The sequence below is a fragment of the Agelaius phoeniceus genome, chromosome 6, assembly GCF_051311805.1.
Source record: "Agelaius phoeniceus isolate bAgePho1 chromosome 6, bAgePho1.hap1, whole genome shotgun sequence".
In the NCBI taxonomy this organism is placed as follows: Eukaryota; Metazoa; Chordata; class Aves; order Passeriformes; family Icteridae; genus Agelaius; species Agelaius phoeniceus.
Genome location: NC_135270.1, coordinates 11,165,854 through 11,182,365, shown reverse-complemented (window position 1 = coordinate 11,182,365; position 16,512 = coordinate 11,165,854). Strand labels below are relative to the sequence as shown.

Below are 16,512 nucleotides of genomic sequence, written 5' to 3'. Positions count from 1 at the left end.
ACATGGGAACATGGCACAGCTCTGTTGGTAGGTGACGTGTAGGACAGCAGCTGTGTGAAGGGAATAACCTTCCCCAGCAATTCCAAGGAATCAACATCTTGAATCACAATGTTACAGTAATTTCTACCTGGGAAGCAACACACAACCCCGTGCCTTGTCATGCCTGATACAATCACACTAAGTGAACCTGAATTTTATTATTTTTTTGAGGAGCAATGAAGGGAAAGGGTGAACTGGAGCTGAAGTAACACAACAGACGACACAACCATCTGCCTTTTAAACCTCAGCTTTACCCCAGACTGGTGACTGCACCATTTCAGGGCACTAAAGCAATTCTGCTGAGATGCAGATGACTGTCTCAGTACAATGACAGCAACATAATGCAAAAATTCCCAGTCCAAGTATCTGTTGCAGCCAATCTACTCCCCAAGAAATCCCTAGTGCCCTGAATTTTAAGTTAGCTTACATCTAGAAACCAGTCCAGATGAGCCATTTTTGTTACTAGAGTATTTGCAAAGTACACTTAGTCACCAATTTCTTCGACAGTCTGTCATGACAAGAGTAAGAAGCACAGCAACGGGCTCATCACAGGCTGACAACAGCATCCCAATGGGAACACATCTGCCTCCAGAGGGCTATGACTCCTGGCTAGGAAAAGGATGGGGAAATGATTATAGCTGAAGAATATAGGTCCAGAAGATTTGGAAAACCAGGCTGCTGCAATCACCAAAGCTCCCTGGCCATTAGGCTGGCAGCACACAACCCTTCTGCATCTTCCCCAGGCAGCTTCTCCTCCCTTGCACACTCAGTACAACCGGAGTGAAGCCCCAGGATGCTCCAAAGCCAGTTGTAATAGGTACAGAAATAGCAGCTTTTCACTGAAATCTGTTTGTCAGCAGAGGAGAAGATGCAAAAACACAGTCTGGGAACTCACCAAGCCTGCACTTTCCTACAGGAATGCAGACAGCCACAACCATCCTTGTACTGGCTCATCAACTATTTTTAGCACCAGAAGGGGAGGCAGCCATCAGTGAAGGGCCTGTTCCCTTTGATCCAGTGGATCTGTGCACTGTCTCTGTCCCAGAGATCCTTTGCTACCAAAACCACAAACCAGGTAAAGAACTTTAGGTTGTTCCTGCTCCTGAGTACAAGGCATCTCTCAGCAGTTACACGACAGGTTGGAAGACGGCCACGCAGCCCATTTAATTCCATTCACTTCCTCTCCCCTCTGCACCACGCAGCCAGGCTCTATTCGTCTTCTGAGAGCAACTGTAGTTAAAGTGAAGGATGCCAGGAGGCCCTGGGCACTCAGCACACAGAGTCACCAGCTCCAAGCTGCAGGCCAGCAGCAGAGAAATCCCAGCATCCATGTCATTGCACGCAGCTTTATTTATCTCCAAGGTTTTACATGTTAAACACAAGCTCCTTCTCAGAGACACTTCCCAATGGGTTCTGCATTACCACCTGAGCTGAGAAGCAGACTAAACTCAGCTGGCACCACAATGAGCTTGGTTTCTCTGTCATTCATTTCTCCCTTGGGAAGCTGCAGGAACTTTGCCCCACAATCAAAGGTGTGCCCTAAGGCCAGCAAAAGGCATTGATGTCACCAGGACCAGAACTGCCGTGGGTGTGAGCAGCCCCACAGAGGGATCAACACGCTGCAGGCAGAACCACCAAAGGAACACAATCCCCCACTCACAGAACAGACACCCGTGGGGCCTGGAGCCAGTGCTGCTCCGGGACACCCAGCCTTCTCCCTGCAGATGAACAGAGAGCAGAGAAGCACCTCAGGAGGTGACAGCTGCAGGGCACCTGTCTGCTGACACAGTGCTTCCAGCTCTTCCACCTGCCCCGCAGGAGGGTGGCAGCGATCCCATGATTTTGGCTTAAGTGACTAAGCGGGATCGTTTTGTCCTTCCCACCAGCTTTTTGTTCCAACAACACAAAGCATTCCCTGCATGCTCCCCAGAAAACTGGAAAAGAGGGTGAAAAGAAGATCACAAACCACTCTCCGTTCACCTCATTTCTCCCTGCAAACCCTCTGCTCCTGGTTCTACCTTTCACAGATGGTGTACAGGCCATGCCCAGCTGATGATGCAGCCTTAACAAGCCACCACAGTCCCAAACTCCAATTTTGATATGAAACAGCTCTTTTCAAGCAGCCAAATGCTGTATTTTATAATACCTTTGTGATCTGCACAACTCAAATACGTACGCCACGTTACACCACATTTGCATCCCTCAGCAGAAGGAATCTGAACTGCTGTGATTCTTTCATAGGGATGCAGCACAGCCTGGCAGCCTCACAGATTCAGCTGAATCCATCCATCTGGAAAGCAGCAGCTTGGAACAACATGGCTCTTACGATTTCCTAGTTTATATCCCACATCCCAGAGTCATTAAAGGCCATTTTTTCACCCTGCTGATCAAGGAATAGAAGATTTCTGAGGACCACAGGGCAGGAAACCATGGAGCTGGGAGGACAGCCTTTCCAGGACTCACCAGGAGCTGCCTGGGCCAGACCTACCCTGGTTCTGCATGCCCCAGAGGTGCGGGGACGATCCGTAAGCGCTGCCATCCCTTGCAGGCAGCAGCACGAGGGTACAACCGCGGGTACAACCGCACCACAGCTCAGAGCCCACCAGCACCCACTGCCACAGCTCCGCCTGCTCTGCCAGCACAGATCAAACCTTTCCAGCACCACTGCTTCGTTGCCACAATTAGCCACGTACAGAGGTTTCTCCAGCCTCACCTACAGAGACCAATAACAAATGAATCAACACCATGTACCATAACTGCCCATTGCAGTGGCCAAATTTTTGCTACTCAGACCCCTTCCAGTTCAGCACTCTTCCTCCCACCACCGAAGAGAACATACTTTGTTACAGAGACTTTCATATTGGGAAAATATTTTAATATAGTAAACAAGTCAATTTACCTTCCACATATTTTAAATAAGTTTATGCTCATCGTTAAACAAAACTGTTTTTACTTCAACAATGGATTACAGCCTCTAAATTCGTATTGTTCCCAGCTGATCCTGTAAATAGCGAGGAATTTTGGACACCGATATCCTTGTATAGGTAACAGACTGGCATAAACAGCGCAGGAATTCAATGCGGGTTCAAAGGGAGAGAAGCTAGCCCTGGTGAGGAAGAAAACGAAGCCACAAAATTCCCTTTTGAGGAAAAATCGGGGGGAAAAGAAGATACCGCAGTTCCACCGAGTCCAAACGGGGCCGAGTCAGTCTCCAGGTCAGTCTCCAGGTCAGTCTCCAGTCAGTCTCCACGGGCGCTGCACGGTGCCGCAGGGACGGGCGAGCCATCGGTCTCCATCCTCGGCCGAGCCCCGCGGCCGCATCCCCGGCGGCGCGCGGCCTCCCGCGGCCCGCCCGGCTCAGGGGCTGCCGGCTCCCGGCCCGTTCCCGGCCGCGGGCGAGGGGGACGCGGCCGGCGGGGCGGTGGCGGCGGGGCCGGGGCCGGTGCGCGGCGGCGCGGGCGGAGGCCCCGCCGTGGGTCCGGCGGGCGCGGCGCGGAGCTGCGCGGGGGTGGCGGCGGCGCCGGGGCCGGGGCTGGAGGAGCCGCCGCTGCCGCGCACCGGCTGCCAGATGAGGCTGTAGTAGACGGCGAGCACGATGGCGGCCAGCGAGACGGAGAGCACGTAGGCCAGCACGGTGGCCAGGCGCACCCACTTCTTGTTGGTCTTGGCCGCCATGCGCGCCTTCTTGTCCCCGGTGTAAGTGGCGGGCTTGCCCCGCTCCGCGCCCGCCTCCTTCTCCTTCATGGGGGCCCGGCCCTTGGCCCGCTGCTCCACCGAGCCCTCCGTGCTGGCTCCGGCCCGGATCGGCCGCCGCCGCCGCTCAGGACATGCCGGTACCGCCCGTGCTGCCACCGGTGCCGCTGCCCGCGCTGCCCCGCCGGGGGCGAGGGGCGGAGCGTAGGGGGCAACCCCGCCCTGAGGGGTGGGAACGACAGGAGGGGAGGAGGGCAGGGGAGGAGAGGAAAGGGGCGGGCAGGAGGAGGAGCCTGGGCCACCTTTAAACCGAGCCCCCTCCCCCGGTGCCCGTGTCACCGCACCCCTTACCCGCCCCGGAGTGAGGGGTGGGCGCGGAGCGGTGGCTCAGGGACATGGGCAGCGCTCGCTGAGCCGCAGGAAGGCTTCTGGCACGGCTTCCTGGAACGTGCCCAGCGCTGGAGGAGGTCACAAGTCTCCTCTCTACCTTGGCTTCCCGACGGAGTTACTTTTTGCGCTCTCCCTGATGCAGGTATATGCTGCCTGCGCCTCTGTGAGGCTGCAAGGGTGCCCGAGCCAAGCGGCACTTTTTTAGAGGGAAAGACTGCCTTCGTTTTGTTCAAATTGGGCTCTTCCCGAGTCCGTTATTGATACACTCTAAACCTTCTCTGAAGTTATAGCTTCACCTTACTCCACAGGTGTTAGTTCCCTGCGAAATTGTTCTATTGTCTTGTTCAAAAGGCAACTAAAATGGTGATTTGGGACGTAAATTAGTTTTTTCTTTATGGTGCAAGAAAATCACTTTTTGGAATGATGTAGTTGTGCCTTCTGCAATCGTTTTCTCCCTCCCCTCAATCTGAGGTCAGTCAGGTGTAGTGGTTGCAGCAAAAACCTCTTGTAAACCAGGACTTGTAGATCTGGAGGCGCCTACAGCAACTGGAGAACTGACTGTAACCCAGAGGCTTCCCCAAGAAAACATGTTATGGAATAAATGGAGTAGCTGCAAAATAATTGTAATTCTTGGAAAGTGAATTTATAGCACTTCCTACAAAATGGACTTTCTAGTAATTTTTCAATGCGTTTTCCCTCAGTGATGGGTTTGCTCCGGCTCCTCCTCTTTTTTGGTTCAGCAGGTGAAATGATGATGAGTTATTACCTCCCACAAGTCCCTTCCCTATGCTCTTGCTTAATTCCAGTTAAGAGGCAGAGGATTGACATGTACTGAGAATGCCTCTGGGGCTGAGTCAGGTCTCGACAGTTTTTGCCTGGTGCTTGTTGGGTTGAAGTACTGAGGCCTGAACAACAGGCCTTGAGCCACAGCTGACCTCTTGCTGAACCTTCCAACCAGATGTTGTATGTGTCCACTCATATCAACCAATACCATTAGCAATATGATAGATGTATCTGTTTATTCTCAAAACATGTATTTGCCTTTCCCTGTTTAGGAACTGGAGAAGGCTGGATGTGCAGGGGAACTGTTGGAACATTCTCAGCAAATGTACGGAGTGTGATGGGCTTGCGATGTTCTGCCTTCAGCCCAACAGCCTCACCTCCCTGTTGCATTTATTTCTGACTCACTCATGCTGCAGTGGAGACTCGCCCTTCCTAAAACACACAATTCCATGGTAATATTCAAGAAATTCAGTATTCTTAAGGCTCTCTTCTCCCTGACAACCCTTTGCTCTCAGGGCTTTGAGTAGGAGCAGGCTTCTGTTCATTAAGTGTGAAGTCTTGGCTTTTGCCAAGGTCAGGTGAAGGCTTTTCATTTTATTGTGGACAAGTAACTGCGTGTGAGCTTCTCTGCAGGCAGCTGTGAGCAGGTCTGTGCCCTCTTTCCTAAAGAGAGCTCCTTGCTAACAACCATCCCTAAAGGAACTGCAGGAATGGTGCTTGCTTTATCCTTGGGGTTTTAGGGTTTTAGCAAAAACACCAAGCTGTGCTCTGTGTGGATTCCTGTGGTACAAAACTGGAGCTCTGGGGTCTTGTAAAGTCGGTGACTATGTTTGACACTAGACACAGCTTGCAAATTATCCCTCTCTAGGATTCTTCCTAAAGAGCATAAAAGAGATCACTTGGAGACAGAGTCAGGGGTACATGATGCCTCAGGGACTCCTCCAAGGAAGTAGAGCTGCAGAGTCCCTAAACAGCCTTCCTCCCACCACTCCAAAAACTGCTCTGCAGGCTCCTGTTCTTTATAAGCTCCTTTAATTTTGACTTCTCATGTCTGAGGGTCCACTAGAGAGCTTGAATTCTGCTGCTACCTCTTGCAGTGGGATGTTTGTTTTCTCTCCAAGGGCTCACGAAGGATGTAGCTAAATGAACCTGTGTTATTGATTTCCCACAATCACAGTCAGTGAATAGCTTCCCAGTGCTGCAGGATAGGGAAAACTTAATTAAGGGAAGATTGCTGGCCTGAGATAGATTCTCTCCATGCTTCTGAGACTAGCAGAATACTGGATGGGATGCCTGGGACATCTGTCTGAGCTGTGCAAAGGCCTTTGCAGGGAGGAGGAGAATGCTCTAGGTTGAGGCTGGATATTACAGAAATGAGAGCTTTGGGCTAGCATGTGGAGAAGTGAAGGGAAGACTATGGCTGACACCTGTTCAGTTTCATGAACCAAGTAGGCAAACAGAGTAAGTTGGGCTGGTGCAGTGGGAAGTAAATGTGGATGAGCTTAAGAGCACAATGGGGCTTTGTCCCCCAGCATCCCGATTTCCTCTGCAGTGTGTTGTACTGGAGATGAATACAGGCGGGAACAGGCTGCATTCACCTCCAGGTGTGGTACAAGTTGCTTTCCTCTTCTTGTTACTCTGCTACTGAAGTGTACCGTGAGATGGGCATGTTGTTTGTGTGCCACTGCTCCTCATGCTTCCTTTCCTGTTAATGACCTGTCTTGGAAAGTCTTGTTTTTTTCCCAGCAGTCAGGAATGGCTGGTTCAGCCAGCTCTGGGCAGCAGTGACCTGGCACTGCAGGAATGTATGGGATGTTTAAATGTGATCCTGCTTGCAGCCCCACTGTGCTTCTTGGAAACATGCTGAAAGCTGTCAGTGCTGTCAACACAACACACTGCCCAGTGAGCAGTTAATTACAGGCCTAACCATGTCTTGGTGGTTGGACAGATAGTTTCTTGGGATTTGGGGTTTTTTTGCACAAGACCTCACTGCTTTTATGGTTTTGTGGCATCTGTGGCCACTTCTTTGTGCCATAGTCCACTGTCCTCTGACTTTTGCAGATCAAGCTGAAGAGTCATGCTGAGAGCTGTCAGGAGTCCTTGGCCTTGTGGTTTCGGCTCAAAATGGGACACAAGATATGTCGCTGTACACACACTCAGCAATTCTGCTCTCCAGGGTGGTAAGAAAATACTGTCTTTGTGGTCTTAATGGTATTGTTAATCCTTTCCGGATTGCCAGCGCTCTGAGGGCAGAGCAGCCACAGGAGCAGTGGGATGGGCTGGCATTTGCAGAGCTGGGAGTTCATTGCTGATGTGCAGTGTCACAGCTCTTCACTAGAGGACAGCATTACACATGGCAAAGTAATTCTCCTGCAACAATGCTGGGAGAGATTTCTTACAGATTTCTGTGCCAGGAGTGAGCTGGGGTGGAGGTTACAGTAATTTGCTGGAAGTCAGGAGGGAGGTTTAACGTGTGGCTTAAATGAGTGTCTGGAAACCTTGTCCCCTAAACCTTGTCTGAAGGGTGATCCTGCCTGCCTTGCTGCTGCATGCACCCTGTTGGGGGGGGGGGGGGTAGAGGCTGCTGGATAGGTAGCACAGGGAGAGAAGGAAGAATATTAAATTTAAAAAAGGGAAATGTTTGCATATCAAAACTATTGTAGCAAGTGGTGGGTAGCCTGGCAGGGAAGGTATGGGAGGAAAGCAAGGAGACAGGGATGTGGGACAAGTGTGCACTAGGTGATGTGCCTTACAGGAGAGAGAGAATAAAGGATGCTTTGAATAAACAAATACTGCTCCAAGTGCTGCTGTTCGTGCCTGCTCTGATGTTGCAGCTCTCTGCAGAGGGCAGGACTGCTGCTCTGTCCTATCAGGGCTCCATCAGCCATCTCTGCATGCAAGGGACAGAGGCTCCTACAGAGCAAGGAGTGTGAAGTGGAAGATAAGGAGGCTGGGTTGGGCAAGAGGAAGGGAGCTGCAGCTTTTGTGACAACCTTTGTGCAAGTGGGGGTTTGGCCCTTGCTGTTGGGCATCATGTGGCCTTGCAGGGCAGCCACCAACTTGGGCACTGATCTTCATGCTGCTTGTGTTTAGTTGAGTCTCAAATATGATTTCATTATTCATTGAATTAAGGTTTTATTCCTTAGGGGAAGCTGACCTTGAGTGACATGTAGAGTTAAACTGTGGCAGGATTCTTGCTTACTTTGTTCATGAGGCAGAGAAAGCTGATGAATATCCGGGTGTGAGAGAAGGACAGAAGCAGCCTCGCAGTGAGGCCCTGGCAGGAAGCACACTTGGTTCACAAAGCTGTGATAATTGACAGTACCAGTCAAGCCATGGGATCCAGTAGCTATGACTGATCTCACCTGCTCTTGGCAGTACCAGGTGGCAAAGCTCATCCCACCTCTCACTGCTTTGCAGCTGTGACCTCCAGGGCCTTCCTGCAGTGCTGTTAGTGTTCCAGAGGCTGGGAGGACTGCAGCACCTCTGAGCAAGATTAATGCTCTCTATTCTCTCCATTGCTGCTCCCTAATTTAAAGGGAAGCAAACCTGAAGCTGCTCTGGCCTTGCAGAAGAGATCAGGTGAGTGTAGAGAACTTTCACTGCACTCTTTATCATCTTCTGTTTCTCTCCTTGGGAGTAACCACTTTTCCTGAGTGTGGGATCCTGGTGACACTGGCTTGGCTGGGCCTGGAATATCCCAGAGACCCTAAGGAAAGAGAGCCAACTGCCTTCTGTTGGAGAGGCAATTCCTGTAAGGGCAAGATTGATAAGTGCAGAAAATGCCATGGTAGCTGGAAATGCGGAAGCTCTCTTATTCCCAGGGGTTTTTTTGGCAGACCCCTTGAAAGACAAAGGATGTTGTGTTTGCTCAGGGCTCTCTTTTCCTGCAGCAGGGAGCTCTGATTCCTGCTTTTATTGTTTTACAGTTGGAGCACTTGCTGAAGTTCCACTTTATCTCTCCTGCCTCATGCCAGTAGCACCTGAGAATGCCCTTAGGATTCCTTCAGTGACCATTCCCCCAGCTGTCCAGGCTGCTCCAAAGTGCCAGACTCATCACATCAGGGCTGGGAAGAAAGGAAAGAATAAAACATGCAGCTGGCTCCTCTTACAGAGTTGGGGGGGGGGGGGGGGGTTTGTTCTCCACCTTTTCTGTGCTACTTTTGCCAGCAGCTTGTCCCTTTTGAGCCATGGCAATCTTGGCCTTGATAGGAGGTGAGGAGGACATCCCACTGTGTGCCTGGGAATCCACAGCAATCATAGCACAGTCATTTCCACTTGTAATTAGTTGTGGGGCTCTGCCTCTGACTAAAATTGATCTTGGCCATGTCAGGCCTTTTCATAAGCTGCTCTCTAGGTTAGCCAGTGCCCATGAGCCAGTGGAGCTCTTTTCCTCCTCTGCTGCCCACATGGAATTCCTTTGTTCCAAGGTCAGAAGCAGAGACTTGTTTTGGCCCTGTTTGCCTCTAAGCTGCTTTTGGTCCCTTCCCTGCTGCTTTGTCACTATAATCCCCATCTTGCCCACCTCTCCTGTTCTGTGTCCCATGTATCTGCCACAGAGCCAAGTGAGTGTGTGGAGTAGTGCGGTTCCTGGGACTCTGGGAATGTTTCATTTCATCTGGGGAATTTCCAGCTGCCCCGCTGGTCTGTCTCACTTTGAGGCTGACATTCAGAAGAGCCCATAAGAGAAAGGAAAACTGTTTAAGACTGGACAGTGCAGTGAGTGGCCTCAGAAATGGCATCTGTCCAGAGCAAGGAAGGAGTTTGTTTCCTGGGACATCTGGCCTCTTGCATGAAGGGGGCAGTCTGCTTGTAGCCAGAGCTGAGCTGCTCCGTAACCACAGCTGCTGAAGCAGTTGGAGCATTTCTGGCAATGCCTGTACTTCGTCAAGAGAGCATTTAAGGAAGTTGAGTTGCGGAAGTTCACCGAGCCGGGTGCCTCACCAGCACAGCTCCAAGGAGTGGATCCCTCCCGGAGGGACGGTGGGTGTTTGTGCCCACCAGCACCCCAGCCATTGCCAGCCTTCTTCTGGGTGACCTTGGGTGAGGCTCTGCTTGCCTGGAGAGCTGTTGATTTACAATGCAGATTCATCGCTCCTCGCCTGCCTGTCCCTGCCCCTCCTAAATTGGGCTGGGATATAAGAGGTTGTTTGCTCTCTGATGCCAACAGAGGCCATGGCAGAACGCCCTGCCACGTGAGAGGCAGAGATAGAGGAGAGGGGGCTAAGGAGGAGTGAGCTGTGCAGTTGCTCTTGCTTGTGGTAGCTGAGCAGCACATCTGCAGGACCATGTCTGTGCTGAACCCTGTCCTGCAGCCCACGGAGGTGAAGGACTACCTGTGCAAGGGCGACCGCTTCATCAAATGGGATGATGTGAGTACTGGGGTGTTCCTTCCCTGGGCTGTGCCTGCGGTGGCAGGGAGACACTGGTTGGGTCATGGTTTGTGGGGAGGCCGGGAGCCTGTGTTCAGTGTGGTATCCCACCTGACAGCAGAGGTCTCTAGATGGGGAGAGGGAACTGGGAAGAACAGGAAAGCTGAGGACTGAAGTTAAGGGGATGTTGTGTGTCTGTGTGTGTGTAAGGGGCTGGGGATATGTTTTCTACATCTCTTATAGTGGAGGATGGAAACAAATGGACTGAGTGTACTCTGGGTCTGTGTGTGCAGCCCCTGGTAAAGGACACAAGGTCCAGCCCTCAGGAAGGTGGTCGCTGCTGGGAGTGTCTGTGTGGTGATATGCAAATGCCACATTTGGACTTTCTGGGGGAGCATAAGGGGTAGGGTAGGATCTACTCCAGAGCAAAAAGCACGCATTGCACTTTCCAGATAAAGATGAAATCAGGCTCCAAGTTGCTTCCTCTTATGGCCCTGTTGCCTGAGTGGATCGGGGGTGAGCCATGGCCTCCCACGCCTGCCCGGCCCCTGGGTCTGGGAATGACTGAACAGCAAAGGGCCTGTGCTTTAGCAGGGCTGAAGCCTCAGGGTGCTGCAGCAAGCTGCTGCTCTCTCCAGCTCATTGTCCTCTATACCTTCAAAACAGCTGCTTTGCAGTCACTGCCTTTCTGTGTGAGGGGAAGAAAGTGTGGAGGAGCAGCAGTTCATTGGAATGTAAGAGCTCCCCTCCTCACTTTCTAAGGAGGCGAAGGAGTGCTTACCCCAGCACCCACAAACCTGAGCAGGAGGAGAGCAGCTGCCCATCTGTGCTGTCTGGAGATGGACTGTCTGCTGTTGGGCATGGATGTTGATAAAAGGGGGAAAGCCCAGATTATTCGTTATTCACAGGGGTCTGGGGAGATGGTTCATGTGGTGTTGCAAATGAGATGATCAGAAGGAGCCTGCAGCAGCAGTGCAGGAGGGATTAGCACTTTTGTGAGTAGGAAGCTGGAATAGAGTGTTAAGTCCCAAAGGAGCATGTGGAGGAGTGGATCACCTGTGCTCAACATCAGTGGGGTGGTCCAGCAGCACTGAGAATGAGAGCAGTGTACTGTGCAGCTGGCAGGAAGGATGGATGTGAGGAATAGGAGTTGGAATATGGCTGCCGGTTCCCCTGTGAGCAGTACATAAACAGGAGGATGACACCGGGGTACAGTGAAAAGCACAGCCTTCCTCTTTCCTGTGGGCCTACTCCCTGCAGAGTGCACTTAGGGCTTCTCAGAATTTGAAATCTGCTTTCTCAGAATAACAGTAGCCAAACTTGTCTAAAATTGCTGATGACTTTGTGTTCAGTCCTTGGGGGCCATTCTCCCAAGAATTGGAAGCTGTTAAGTACATCACTGGGTATTCCTGGGTTAGGGTCCCCTGAAAACCACCGTGAGTCAGTTGGGCTTCCAAGACCCACCAAGTGTTTATTTCCTGCTGTAGCTGTTGATTAGTGAGCTCAATTCCCATCTGGATCTTTCCTTAAGGTTTATATATTTGTAAACGTTTCTAAGTGGTTGCCTCAACTAAGTAGTTTACACGCTTCATCTCCACCAATAAAGAAAGGCTTCTCCATGAGTGGGCTGTTCTGGTCACATTGCTCCATCACATTGGGCTTTCCCAATCCATGGTTAGAATAGGCTGCAGAGGATGATGGTGAGAGCTCCAGATTGCAGGATTGCTGCACTTTAGAATTCATGAGTGTTAAGTTTTTTGTATCTCTTTCAATTGACACGACTGTACTGTGGGTAACAGTTTTGAACTCCCTCCAGGATAAGTGAGGCAAAGGAGTTCAGGAAGATCAGGCTGGCCTCTTAAATCACTGTTCAGCTTGGGACTGAACTAGGGCCTTCCAGCAAAAAAGCAGACCCACACTTTTTCTACAGAGCCCTCACCTTGTCCAGCTTTGGTAAGGCACTGTCTAGAGGAGAGAGCAATGGGTCCCTGACAGGCAGGACTGTTCCGACCTGTCCCATGGAGTTACTTGCAGGACCTTGGGGTAAGGAGCAGCTCTGCAGTGCTTTGGTCAGCATCCAGCAAGCTGGGGCTCCTAAACAGACTGAAGAGGTGAAGTTGTGCTATATGGGTGGTAGCTGAGTTAAAGAACCACTGGGAACTCTGTCAGAAGCCCAGGCAGGGCACAAGGCAGTAGCTGACCTCTTGAGCAGGGCAGATGGGTATGGGTATGGCTCTGTGCTGCCTCTGAGTCCTCATAGTAGAGTCAAAACTGTTCCTATCTCTGAAAGATTATGGATTACAGGATTTTAGCAGACAGTGCTTGCTTTTTGCCCCACAGAGTGAGAAGCAACCAGGTTGGCTGCCAGACCATCTCCTGTAGGATTGCCCATTTTCTTTGCTGCCAGCAGCTGCCCCATTGAAGAGGCTGCCTGCACCCCCTGTCAGGCCTGGCCCTGCCTAGGAGTCTGGCTGGCAGCAGCTTCCTTGCAGCCTCAGCTTGCCCTCCAGAAAGCTGCTTTGTGGGAGATAAGGGTAATCTAGAACATGGCACAATCCTCTGTGGTGGTCCCGTGGGGCCTGTTCTGCTCTCCACAGCCATGTGTGCAGGGAGCAGCCAAGAGCTCTGAGAACGTGGACATGGTGCTGGGCAGGCTGGTGCTGGTGCTGGCCCTGGCACAGCAGGGGAAGACAAGAGGCAGTAAAAGGACCACACACAATGTGCTGTGCAATGAGCACTTTACTGCAAATATTGTGTATGGAAATGGAGGTCCCTGAAAACATAGATACACTCTAGAGTGAAGTATGAGTTGAGTAAAAAACTGAAGAATCTGAGGCCAACAGACAAGTACAACTTCCAGATTTCATTACTGGTTTCATATTAGCAGTGATGTGTTTCAGCTTCCTGAATTGAATCTGGAGCCTTCCCAGAAATGGCTGTGTGGGATTCAGGATCAGCCCCAAATGATTTCATCTTGTTGCAGCCTCTGGTGTGGGTGTTTGTGTAGCTGCTTCTTTCTATAGTCAGTGTAGAGACTGAGTGTATAGTCTGTGGAGTTTCAGAATGCCCATCTAAAGCAGCATAATGATGCTGCATTGATGTATCCCCTCCTTGAAGCCTTCCTGACCAGGAGCCCAGATAATCTGCACCAACACCTGGATGGGAGATGCCATGGATGAATGCTTTCTCTGCTTGGCCTGGGTTACTCCTGAGCTTGTAGAATGGAGCAGGTCAAAGAATACTTATCAAATGAAAAAATTAATTGAATCTCCAGATACTTTATCTCAGTTCTTTATGTAGAAAACTCCAAGACAGCTCTTCTTGTTAAATGCACAGGTTAGGTGAGACTCAGGATTCAGCTTCCAGAGCATCACAGGTGTCACCATGGAGACATCCTAAAATCCTTGGGTTCATTTTCATAAATCCCAGAGGGTGTTCACCTGCTGGGTCTGTATTTGAACTGGGAACCTTGTGTCCCAGGATGTTTTCTCCAAGTCACCCAAGGTACCAACATTCTTTTGCTGTTTTTTTTCTGTCAGGAAACATCAAATGCCTCTCCTGTGATTCTCCGAGTGGATCCCCGGGGCTTTTATGTGTACTGGACCTATCAGAGCATGGTAAGTGCTGAGGCTGCACAGGTCAGGCTCCAACCAGCCAGCTCAGGTTTGTGTGAGATGACAACACTGCAAGTGCTCGAGTCCTGCCCTTGGGAGCAAACTGCCACACTTATTCCTCTTAGTAGGGATGCCCCACCAAGGAGTGAGAGCTGCTCAGTGGCAGGTTGGTCTTCACAGCACTAGGAAAGTGCAAGAACTGAAGGTGTGAGTGTGGCCTTTCTGTGCCTTTCATGCTTTCACCTTTTTTGACTCCTGCAAAGCTTGTTATGTGTCCTTCAAAGGACTTCATGAAGAACAGTTTTACTGATATCACTGATATCAGTAAAAAAACAGTGCTGATATACCTGTCACCCAGCAAGATACAGGATTCTCCTAACCTGTGCAGTGGGGCCATTAACTGACTCATTGGGCTTTTGGACCATTTAATTTAAAAAGTAGTGACCGTAGTGATGTAGGGCCTACATGGAGTCTGGAGAGCAAGTTGTGCTCAGGGTGATGTTTGCGGGCTGCTGGAGGAGAGGGGGAGATAACACATGGAGGAAAGAGAATTCAGTTCCTCACTGATGAGTACATCAAATGATGGAGAGGGAGGTGGAAGGCTGGCCTTACTTCTGCTTTCCAGAGCAGGCTGTGGTTCAGCTCTGCTTCCTCCGCCTGACCTACATGCCATGGCAGTCAGACAGTCCTGCCCAGGCCCTGGCCAGGGACCTGGTGGGTTTGGGTGGGCTCTGCCTTTCCAGAGATTGTGCCCAGTGCCAGCTGGGACCGGGCGCTGCCACAGCCACATCCCCTAAGAACAGTGTCACAATGCTGGGGACTGTCATGCCCCTTGATGTCTCTGTCACTCCTGTTCTGCTTTCAAAGTCCACTCGGGCAGTAGAATATCTGCTCTAAGGGTGCCAGCAGGATGAAGTGGAGTACAAAGTGAGGCAAGGGGAGCTGGTGACACCATGGAAAGGGAGATACTTCATTGGGATACCTGGGAAAGGGGCTGGTGGAGGGGAGCATAGCTGCAACAAGGAAAGCCAGACTGGAAGGGGTCTCGCATTCCTGGAAAATGCTGTTGGTTAGCAGCTAAAGTGAACTGAACTGCTTTTGTACTAGAGATTCACAAAGGAGTGGGATTAGGAGTAAAATTACTTCCTGCTTAACAATAAAATGGGGATACAGCCAGAAGACGTGGCATCCACATTGTCATGTAATGTGATCTCGGAAAATAATATTATCTGCTGCAACAAGTATAATTTGTTCTCCAGATCCATGGTGAGAAGAAAAATTAGCAACAGAGGAAGGAAATTCAGGTTGGATATTAAAAGAACAAACAAGACAGCAAGCCAGTAGTGAGGACATGGAGGGGCTGCCTGGGAAAGGCTGTGCAGTGTCCTCTGTGGGAATGGCTTCCCTCCCTGCCTTGTTCCTGCTGGGAGAGCTCTTCCACAGGGAAAGACACTAAGCCATGGAGTGCTTTCCTTCCTCCTATGATCCTCATTTTTTTTGGTCCTTATTCTGTTTGTAGGAAAGAGAAATTCTGGATATCACCAGCATCCGAGACACCCGAGCAGGGCGATTTGCCAAAATGCCCAAGGTGAGGCCACAGCTTCTTTCTGTCCTGTGTTTCAGTGGGAAGGCAGGGCTGCCTGAGGTTTTGGTGGGCTCAGGCAGCTTGTCCTGGATTTCTGTAGGAAGAAGCTAGAGAGGATCTCATCTCCTTACATCAAAGCTATGTAAATACAGAAAACCCATCTTGACTCTTGTCCCTGACCTCCCAGGGGCCCTCTGTGCTCCCAAAAGCAGCACTTCCAGACTATGGTAGATGGGCTCATTGGAAGGAATATGTCAGAAAGCCAGGAGTACCAATTCCCCTTCCAAGTGCCCTGCTGCACGGCTAAGTCCTGCTGGAGACTCTGATGTTCCTGCACTGAGACACTGGAGCTGCTCTTGTGTAAGGATACACAGGGTACCCACAAACCTGGAGTTACAATGCCACTCCAACAGTGTGTGCTGGGATCTTCCCTTTAAAGGGAAGAAAATGCATTTTCAGAAAAAGTGGTTTGTTTCTTTTCCTCCCCGTATATTTTTACATTTGCACGTGATCAGGGCTTTGTCCTCAATTTCAGTTATAATTGAAGATTCTTGCAGCCCTTGTTAGGACTTTGCTTCTGGGACTTTGTTTTTAACTTTTCCATGTATGGAAAAGGCAAGCAGAAAACTGCAGTAAAGCACAAAGGTGGAAAAGGGACCAAAGAAGTAAAGCTGATGCATCATGTGGTGACATAGGTGACTCTCTAAGGCAAAAGGGAAAGGTTTTGCAATATCTCCGGAGCCTCAAGAAGCCTTTTGCATAAGTTGTGGGGCTGTTTTCTCAATCTGCTCTGAAAATGTCTAGTCAGAGCTCCCCAAGACCAGTATTTTTCAAAATACCATAAAAAGGTGGGTGCTAAAGGCACAGCAGAGCTCAAGAACAATGACCATCATAAAAATCATCTTTCCTTCAGAGAAACTGCCTTTCTCCTTAGAAGCTCACTAGATGGGAACATACTTCAGTTTTCAATGAGCCTAAAACTTTGTCAGCAACTTGTTTTGTGGGAACTGTGCTTTAAAAATGCTGTCAGAGGTTG

The 16,512-nt window shown here is 50.5% G+C and overlaps 2 protein-coding genes across 2 annotated transcripts in view; one reads left to right on the top strand and one right to left on the bottom strand.

Moving 5' to 3' along the window:
• Window positions 1–2,892: 2,892 nt before the first annotated feature.
• INAFM2 (InaF motif containing 2) lies at window positions 2,893–3,963 on the bottom strand. The gene has a single exon (XM_054634329.2). It carries the CDS (start codon window positions 3,781–3,783, stop codon window positions 3,397–3,399), a length of 387 nt encoding a protein of 128 aa, XP_054490304.1. The 5' UTR covers window positions 3,784–3,963; the 3' UTR covers window positions 2,893–3,396.
• A 5,882-nt stretch (window positions 3,964–9,845) lies between these two features.
• The window catches only part of PLCB2 (phospholipase C beta 2), a 33,821-nt gene continuing 27,154 nt past the window's right edge, over window positions 9,846–16,512 (top strand). The window contains exons 1-3 of the mRNA XM_054634330.2: window positions 9,846–10,277; window positions 13,817–13,894; window positions 15,411–15,479. Of these exons, the coding sequence (XP_054490305.1) occupies window positions 10,194–10,277; window positions 13,817–13,894; window positions 15,411–15,479 (231 nt within the window). The 5' untranslated portion in view covers window positions 9,846–10,193. The remainder of the gene's footprint in view (window positions 10,278–13,816; window positions 13,895–15,410; window positions 15,480–16,512) is intronic.